This window comes from Stenella coeruleoalba (assembly GCF_951394435.1).
Source record: "Stenella coeruleoalba genome assembly, chromosome: 1".
NCBI classification, from domain to species: Eukaryota; Metazoa; Chordata; class Mammalia; order Artiodactyla; family Delphinidae; genus Stenella; species Stenella coeruleoalba.
The window spans coordinates 180,361,608-180,371,547 of record NC_137169.1 but is presented as its reverse complement, the minus strand read 5'-3'; the positions used below and the strand labels follow the sequence as shown (position 1 = coordinate 180,371,547).

Genomic DNA, 9,940 nt, shown 5'->3' with positions numbered 1-9,940 from the left:
AGTTTGTCTATTGATGAAACAAACAAAAAATACATACCTCACATGGTTGTTTTAAGACTGAAAGAAATAATACACGTGTAATCCTTATAAACCTGGAGCCCATTTGTCCATTTCAGAGCAAGTTGCATGGTTAGTTGAAGAAACACAGCAGCAAAAATTTAATTGAAAACAAATCCCTCAAATGTTTTATTTAATATTTCAAAAACTGTGAAGAGGATTCAAGTACATAATACATCCTACCATCTATTTAAATTTCCTTTATTCTTTTGCTTACTTCTCTTGTATCGCCATCTTCCCCTAAGTACCTTGCTCAATGGTTCCTTAAAATTTCTTTCTATATCCAGCCCACAGCTGTTTTTTTTTCTCCCTGTTCCTTCTCCCCCAACCCCACCCCCTTTGTATACTTTTTATTATATAAATGGATTTTACCACTCTCCCCATGAAAAAGTATCCTTCTTTTTAGGGGTGTGTGTGTGTGTGCGCGCGTGTGTTGTCTATATATTTGGGGTGGGCATTAGACGAGTTGGTAATTACAGTCTTCTCTTTAGCAGGCTGGAGAAAAAAAGGTAATTATTTTTACATGACATGTATAAAAACACTTTTTCAAATGTCATACAAATTTTTCTTGGCAGGGGAGCCAAGCCTGTGCTATATATATGAGGGAGATGGGATATGTGAACCTTTTGAGAAGGAAACCAGCATCACAGACTGTGGCCTCTATACTCCCAAAGGATACCTGGATCAGTGGGCTACCCAAGCTTATTCTTCTCACGAAGATAAGAAGAAGTGTCCTGTTTCCTTGGTAACTGGAGAACCTCCTTCCATGGTAAGTTAAGCCAGAAGAATAGAGTCAAGGCTAAACAAAATTGTGAAGTGATTCCCCCAGATACTTAATGTGAGCATACATTTTTTTCTCCTCACTTTGACACCAAATTTAGTTCTTAATGCACTCAGAATAGGATAATGTTAAATGAAAAGCTTCTAGACTAGCAATTAAATCTCATCCCTCACCCTCACCCCACTTACATTCACTAGTTTTCATCTAGGAACCTTTGACTATGCAATAGCTGACTTCAAGTTACACAAAAGCATCTCAAAATTAGTCTTAGAATACACATATCAGAAATTACACTTGGGCTTTGTGTTTGGGAAAATTTATTTTAAAAGAAGAAAAAGAAGCAGTAAGGAGTCAGAATACCTGGATAACACTATTGGATCTACCAGTATTATTATGATTATTACTAAGTCAGATTTGACATGTCACTTAACCTCTCTGGGCCCCAATTTTCTCATATGTAAAATGGGTATAATAATACCTTTTGCATTTAACTCAGTGGTTTATTACAAGGATCAAATGAAATTTAAAATATGTATTAAAGATCAAAGTATAATTTTTTAATTTTTTTTTTGCGGTACGTGGGCCTCTCACTGTTGTGGCCTCCCCCGTTGCGGAACACAGCCTCCGGACGTGCAGGCCCAGCGGCCATGGCTCACGGGCCCAGCCGCTCCGCGGCATGTGGGATCTTCCCAGACCGGGGCACGAACCCATGTCCCCTGCATCGGCAGGTGGACTCTCAACCACTGCACCACGAGGGAAGCCCCCAAAGTATTTGATTTAAATAATTTTTATTATTAAAGAAATTTGAGAGTGAGTACTAAAAACAAATCCGTAGGTATACAATTTTCCATGAATAGCCACCTAAATAAATAGAAGGTCTTCTGAGGACTCTGAGGACTGACTTCTATGAATCATAATTAAGTACCTAAAAGAAGATTAAGGGCTTTAGTTTTTGGATACTATTCTAGATGTTTCCATTGCCAAATAAACTCTTTCATTCATTATAACAATAAGCAATATAGTCATTTCAACAGAAGTAAGATTTAGCTCTCTAGGTGTATTAGGCCAGGATAGAATTACTGGAGTTTAGCCTTGAGGAGATACCCCCAGACGATTGAGGAACCAGCCAAGGTTGGTGCTGTGGTTCAAGGAACTCATCAAGGACCCAGGGGTCTTTGAGATTTCACCTCTTTCTGTCCTTGGCTTGCAGCTTTCTTCCTCAAGCTCATAAGATGACTGCTGTTCCTCCAGGCACGAAGTCATTATTTCAAGTGGGAAGAAGGGGAAAGGTCAAAGGGAGATATTCATACGTGCTAGCTGAGTCTCTTTTTATTGGGAAAATGGGAGCTCTTCGGGAACTTTGACACTATAGGCTTCCACCAACATCTCATTGGTCAGATCCAGGTCACTTCATCATTCTTAGTTGTAAGGGACCCTGAGGAGATGAGCATTTATAACTTGATACATTGTCACCTTGAACAAAATTGGAGTTTGTTAATAAGAAAGAAAGGGGAGGGCTTCCCTGGTGATGCAGTGGTTAAGAATCCGCCTGCCAATGCAGGGCACACAGGTTCAAGCTCTGGTCCGGGAAGATCTCACATGCCGCGGAGCAACTAAGCCCGTGTGCCACAACTACTGAGCCTGCGCGCCACAACTACTGAAGCCTGTGCACCTAGAGCCTGTGCTCCGCAACAAGAGAAGCCCACGTACCACAACGAAGAGTAGCCCGGCTTGCTGCAACCAGAGAAAGCCAGTGCACAGCAACGAAGACCCAATGCAGCCAAAAATAAATAAATAAATTTATAAAAAGAAAAAAAAAAGAAGAAAGAAAGGGGAATGGATATGGATAGGCAAGTAGCCATGCCTGCCACACTCCTTCAGCTAATTCTGGCATCTTTCTCAAGAGTTCTGGTGCCCAATGACAGGAAGCCCAGAAAACTGGGAGATTCTGAGTTGGTGACAGCTCTCTAAAGTGGCTTTTAGCCTAGCCTGTCTGTCTTCCCACAGTGAAGTGGGAAAAATTTCCTGGATTTTCTCTTTCCTGGTTCCTTTTCCCAGCTTAGTGGTTCCCTGATTCAGTAGCCTCACTCCTGGGGCCAGTGGATCCTGCCTGGTAAGGATCTAATCATCATCCTGGACAGACTTCCCTAACTAATCCTAGGAGCAGTTGCCTGAAATGTGCCAGGACAATTCGTTGAGCAAGATCCTTGGGTCGTCAGTGGGCTGTGAGTTGTCATGTGTATTCTTCTACCCTGGTAAAGTTATATCTTGAGGCTAACGGAGAGCACTGAGACATTCTTCTACATTGAGAAAAGTTTTCTGCCGATAATGTGATCATTAGGCATTCAGAAAGAGAGGAAAACTTTGGTTTCAAGCTGGAGAGTTTCATTGTCTTTACTTACCTCTCACCCTCCACATTTAATTGTTGGTTGAAATTGCATTTCAGATTTGCACATCATACCGTCCAGATTTACCAGAGCACCGTCCACTTACTGGCTGGTTTCCCTGTGTCACCAGTGGAAATAGCCCTCAGGATGAAGGGAGTAAGCAGCTAAAAGGTAGCCTGGAGAGAGAGGATGAGGTTTGGCTCAAAGTAAGTGGCCCAAATGGATTTTTGTGAAGGCTGTGGATAGATTGTGCATGTGTGTGTGTATAAATGATGCATTGGAATGGCTTGCCAGGAGATTTCCTTTTATCATCGCAAAGTTTTTACATCTTGAATTTATTTTCATCTCTCTTTGAATGTTGGACTTCTCTTTATAAGCAATCATTTTATCAAAGTATAATATACACATAGAAAAGTACAGAAATGCACAGATCAATAATTTTCTTACAAAGTAAACATCCTCTCTAACCACCACACAGATCAAGAAACAGAAAATTAACATCACCCCCCAAAAGGCTCTCTCATTCCCCATCTCATTTATTACATGACAGAGGCATCTACTATTTTTACTTCTGCCACCATAGATTAGTTTTGCCTGTTTGCATTTTATGTAAAAAACTTTCCAGTAATGTACTATTTGTGTCTGATTCTTTCTTACTCAACTTTATTTGTGGGATTCATCGTGCTGCTTTACTTAGCAGAAAAGTTCATTTCCATTACTGTGTAGAATTCCAGTGCATGAATATGTCATACTTTATTTAACCATATTGATGGACATATAGTTTATTTCTAGGTTTTCTGTACTGTGTATTACAAATAGTTCTGCTATAAACACTTCTGTACATTTCTTTTGGTGAATGTATATAAACAATTGGATATATTTGGAACTGCTAGATCATAGTTAGGCAGCTGACCAGCTTTAGTAGATAATCCCGAATGATTTTCCACTTGGTTGTACTAGTTTATACTCCCACCAGAGGCCTATGAGTATTCCAGTTGCTTTACATTTTCACCATTACTTGATATTTAAAATATTTAAAAGTCTTCATTTTGGCCATTCTGTTGGGTATGTAAATGTACCTCCCTGAGGTTTCAATTTGTATTCACATGTTGACTAATGAGATTAGGAGACTTTTACATGTATATTGGTCATTTGTAGATTCTTCTTTTTTTTTTTTTCTTTTTATCTGAAGGGCATATTAAAGTCTTTTGCTCAATTTTCTATTGGACTGTCTGTCATTTTCTTCTTAATTTATATGATTTCTTTACAGTTTTCTGAATGTAAATCCTGTTCCAGTTATATGTTATTTAATATTTTCCAACACTCTGTGGCTTACTTATTTTTACTCTTAATGGTATATTTAGATGAACAGAGTTCTAAATTTTACTAAAATTCAAATTATCTTCCTTTTTCTTTATGGTTAGTGCTTGTCGTGTACTGTATTTAATAGTCTTTGCCTACCACAAAGATATACTTTCCTATGTTATCTTCTAGAAATGTTATTGTTTTACATTTTATATGTAGGTGTACAATCCATTGGAATTTTTGTGTATTGTGTGAGGTAGGGATCAAGATTTTTTCTCCCTAGACCTAGAACTACCATTACTCAAACTAAAATTTTCTTTTCCCCTCTTTGCTGCACTGTGTCACCTTTATCGCAGATAAACTGGCAATATGTATGTGGAGGTCTGTTTATTGTGGAGATTCTACATCTTTTTTGTATATCTGTATACAGACTGATCTGTATATCCTTGCATCAGTGTTACACTCTTAATTACTGTACATTTTTTATGAGTCTTAAAATCAAATAATGTAAGTCTTAAACTTGTTCCTTTTTTTCCTGATTGTATTGGCTATTCTTGGTCCTCTGAATTTTCATATAAATTTTGGAATCAGCTTCAATTTTCACACATAGGAAAAAAAAACCTGATGCAATTTTGACTGGGATTTTATTGAACCTCTGAGTCAATTTGGGGAGAGTTTTCTCTTTAAAATACTGTCTTCTAACATTTTCTTTGAGTTACTTAAGTCTTTAATTTCTCTTAATGTTTTATAGTTTTCTGAGAAAAAGGGAATTGAATTTTATTTATCAAATGCTTTTTCTGCCTCCACTGAGGTGACCATATTATTTTCCCCTTTGTTCTGTCACTGTCTTGGTATACATTGATAAATGTTTAAATGTTAAATCAACATTAGATACCTGCGGGAAAAAATAACAACTTGGAGGCTATGTATAATCCTTTGCCAATAGTTTTGGATCCTATTTGTGAATATTTTAAGTGTTTTTTTCATTTATATTCATTAGAGATTGGTTCCTACGTTTTTTTTTTTTTTTTTTAATTTTACTATCTTGTCAGGTTTTATGATGAAGGCTAGGTTTGACTCCCAGAGTAAGTTTCCGTTTTTCACCAGTTTTCTGGAACATTTTGTGAAAGGTTGATGTTAATTTTTGAGGAATTCATCAGTAAAGCTATCTGAGTCTGTGTTTTCTTTAAGGAAAATATTTAAATATGTGTTAAAATTTTAAACCAAATATTGAAAAATTTGGGTTTTTTATTTCTTCTTAGGTCAACTTTGGTAAGTTGAGTTTTCCACCAAGTAATTAGTCCATTTTTTCTAAAATTTCGAATTTATTGGCATTAAGTTTTTTGTAATGTTCTCTTACTTTATTTGTACTATTTCCAAGCTCCCCAGGACATTTTTACTTAATGCTATTGTTAATTTTTGGCTTCTCTCTTTTATTTTTTTGCTCAATCTTCCTAAAGATTTATCAGTTTTATTAATCTTTTATTAATGTTTTTATAGAACCAAAGAATATATATGTGTGTATATATGTATTCTTATATATATAAATATACATATATGAACATAAAAGGAAGGAAATAATGAAAATAACATTATTTCCTTCCTTTTATGTTCACATTTAACTTGCTCTACTTTTTCTACTAACTTGAGATGATGCTTAAATAATTAATTTTTAGCTTCTTTCTTTTTAAAATATGTGCATTAAGGCCACAAGTTTCCTTCTAAGTGTGACTTTAGCGACATACTACAAGTTTCACATCTTATTTCTGTTATCCAGTTCAAACATATTTTCTAATTTTTATTTAATTTTTTGATCCCTGAGTTATTTATAAGTATGCTGATGAACTTCCAAACATTTATGGATTTTCTGGTTACCTTTTTATTTTTGACTTATAGCTAGAGTCTTCTGTGGTCAAAGATTATATTTGGTATGGTTTCAAACCTTTTTAATTTGTTGACCCTTGAATTACGGAATAGCATCTGGTTAATATTGATAAATATTACATGTACTTTGAAAGAAATATGTAATCTGAAATTATTGGATATAGCATTCTATATATTTAACATAGATCAAGTTCATCCATCATGTCATTAAAATTTCCTATATCATATATATAATCTATGATATATACATATTTTCCCTGATATTTTGTATACTATTTCCATCAGTTACTGTGAGATATGGGTCAGACTTTCTTACCATAGTCTTGAATTTGTCTGTTTCTCTTATTTTTGTCAGTTTTTGATTTATATATTTTGAAACTATATTATTAAATATGCAGGCAATTCTCACTTTGTAGTGTGGGACCACAAAATGACCATGTATCCTAAAACTATACAAAGCAAACTCAGTAATGATGGGAAAAATTATAATAGTTACATGACCTTTTTGACACGATATTAAAAACTCTCTTATTTTCAGAAATATATGTGAAAGGAAGTGAAAAAATAGTAAATTTTAGTTCATTATAATTTAAAAAAAATTACAAACAGAGAATTAAAGTGTTTCATTTCTTTGTTTAAAAAAAAGAAAACTACCAAGTATAGTTTGAACAGTGCTTGCCTTTTTTTTTTTTTTTTTTTGCTTCATATGACTTACATTACAAAGCAAGCAGTTTTTCTGTGCCTTTGTGAATTGTCATATTCCTTTCTAAGTTTGAGCAGCTTCCAACATTTTATAGTACTTTGCACTTTTAATGTTATGAAGCGTCTCTGAGAGTTCTTTTAATGTGAATTTTTTCTTGGCATCATTTCCTCTGGGACATCTTCATCCTTTTTGTCACAACCACTTTTCTCATTTTTGCTGATCATTTCACTTTCACTAAGTTCCTCTGGCTGCAAATCCAGTCTCTCAAATGGCAGCAGCATCAGCATTCCCACACTCAGCTCTTTCGTCTATAACTCTATTTACCTTTAATTCAAATTTCACCTCAAGCATTATAATTTTTTGTTTCTTTGCTGTACTTTCATCCTTGCTGGCTGATCCCCTCTTTTGATTATCCATGTTTGTGAAATGTCACGTGGGTAAAATGTCACTGGGAGATGAGGCAACACACATGCACACTTTTCTGCCTCTGTGTGAACTGAATAACAGATACACAGTAAACGATCAATGACAGTTTGAAAGAAGTGATGTAATTGGTCACTGATCATGATGCTCAGTTGTTATTTACATGGTGATTTGTGGATGGAAAGACTATTAATGGAGTTTGTACTTTCTACAGTTACAATTATTTTTTGGTAACTGAAATTTGAATCATATCGTTGGGACTCTGGTATTATATAACTAAATTGTGATAACTGATATTTTTGTATATGGAAACTGTGTAAAGTGAAACTACTGTCAGTAGATAATTTTAGAATTTTTATATCTTCCTGGTGGATTATCTCTTCTAACACTAAGAAACGTCTCTTTATCTCTAAGAATATTTTTTTAATAGATCTTTATTGGAGTGTAACTGCTTCACAATACTGTGTTAGTTTCTGTTGCACAACAAAGCGAATCAGCCGTATGCATACCCATGTCCCCATATCCCCTCCCTCTTGAGCCTCCCTCCGAATCCTCCTCTCCCTCCCCTCTAGGTCATTGCATAGCACCGACCTTATCTCCCTGAGCTATGCTGCTTCTTTCCACTAGCTATTTTACATTAGGTAGTGTATATAGGTCAATGCTACTCTCACTTCGCCCCAGCTTCCCCCTGACCCCAGGTCATCAAGTCTATTCTCTATGTCTACATCTTTCTTACTGCCCTGAAAATAGCTTCATCAGTACCATTTTTTAAAATTTAGATTCCATATATGTGCGTTAGCATACAGTATTTGTTTTTCTCTTTCTGACTTACTTCACTCTGTATGACAGACTCCAGGTCCATCCACCTCACTACAAATAACTCAATTTCGTTTCTTTTAGTGACTGAGAAATATTCCATTGTATATATGTGCCACACCTTCTTTATCCATTTATCTGTCGATGGACATTTAGGTTGGTTCCATGTCCTGGTTATTGTAAATACTGCTGCAGTGAACATTGTGGTACATGTCTCTTTTTGAATTATGGTTTTCTCAGGGTATATGCCCAGTAGTGGGATTGCTGGGTCGTATGGTAGTTCTATTTTTAGTTTTTTAAGGAACCTCCATACTGTTTTCCATAGTGGTTTTATCAATTTACATTCCCACCAACACTGCAGGAAGGTTCCCTTTTCACCACATGCTTTCTAGCATTTATTGTTTCTAGATTTTTTGATAATGGCCATTCTGACTGGCCTGTGGTGATACCTCACTATAGTTTTGATTTACATTTCTCTAATAATTAGTGATGTTGAGCAGCTTTTCATGTGCCTCTTGGCCATCTGTATGTCTTCCTTGGTGAAATGTCTATTTAGGTCTTCCAACCATTTTTTAATTGGATTGTTTGTTTTTTTGATATTGAGCTCCATGAGCTGTTTATACATTTTGGAGAGTAATCCTTTGTCTGTTGTTTCATGTGCAAATATTTTCTCCCATTCTGAGCATTGTCTTTTGGTCTTGTTTATGGTTTCCTTTGCTGTGCAAAAGCTTTTAAGTTTAATTAAGTCCCATTTGTTTATTTTTGTTTTTATTTCCATTACTCTAGGAGGTGTGTCAAAAAATATCTTGCTGTAGATTATGTCAAAGAGTGTTTTTCCTGTGTTTTCTTCTAAGTGTTTTATAGTGTCTGGTCTTACATTTAGGTCTTTAATCCATTTGGAGTTTATTTTTGTGTATGGTGTTAGGTCGTGTTCTAATTTCATTCTTTTACATGTAGCTGTCCAGTTTTCCCAGCACCACTTATTGAAGAGACTGTCTTTTCTCCCTTGTATATTCTTGCCTCCTTTGTTGTAAATTAGGTGACCATATGTACGTGGGTTTATCTCTGAGCATTCTATCCTGTACCACTGATCTATATTTCTGTTTTTGTGCCAGTACCGTACTGTCTTGATATACTGTATAGTTTGAGATCAGGGAGACTGATTCCTCCAACTCCGTTTTTCTTTCTCAAGTTCGCTTTGGCTATTTGGGGTCTTTTGTGTTTCTATACAAATTGTAAAAATTTTTGTTCTAATTCTGTGAAGAATGCCAATTGGTAGTTTGATAGAGATTGCATTGAATCTGTAGATTGCTTTGGGTAGTATAGTCATTTTCACAATATTGATTCTTCCAATCCAAGAACGTGGTATATTTCTCCATCAGTTTATGTCATCATCGATTTCTTTCATCTGTTGTTTTATAGTCTTTTGAGTAAGTCTTTCACCTCCTTAGGCAGGTTTATTACTAGGTATTTTATTCATTTTGTTGTGATGGTAAATGGGATTGTTTCCTAAATTTCTGTTTCTAATTTTTCATTGTTGGTGTATAGGAATGCCAGAGATTTCTGCACATTCATTTTGTATCC

At 35.5% G+C, this 9,940-nt stretch overlaps 1 protein-coding gene across 8 annotated transcripts in view; it reads left to right on the top strand.

Annotated features, from left to right (window-relative positions):
- PAPPA2 (pappalysin 2) overlaps positions 1-9,940 on the top strand; it is a 472,610-nt gene that overhangs the window by 326,116 nt on the left and 136,554 nt on the right. For all 8 annotated transcript variants that reach the window (XR_013825115.1, XM_079905559.1, XM_079905558.1 and 5 more), the window contains 2 exons: positions 633-826; positions 3,285-3,431. Coding sequence is in view for 7 of the 8 variants with exons in the window: in XM_079905559.1 (XP_079761685.1) it covers positions 633-826; positions 3,285-3,431 (341 nt within the window). In the remaining variant the exon portion in view is untranslated. The remainder of the gene's footprint in view (positions 1-632; positions 827-3,284; positions 3,432-9,940) is intronic.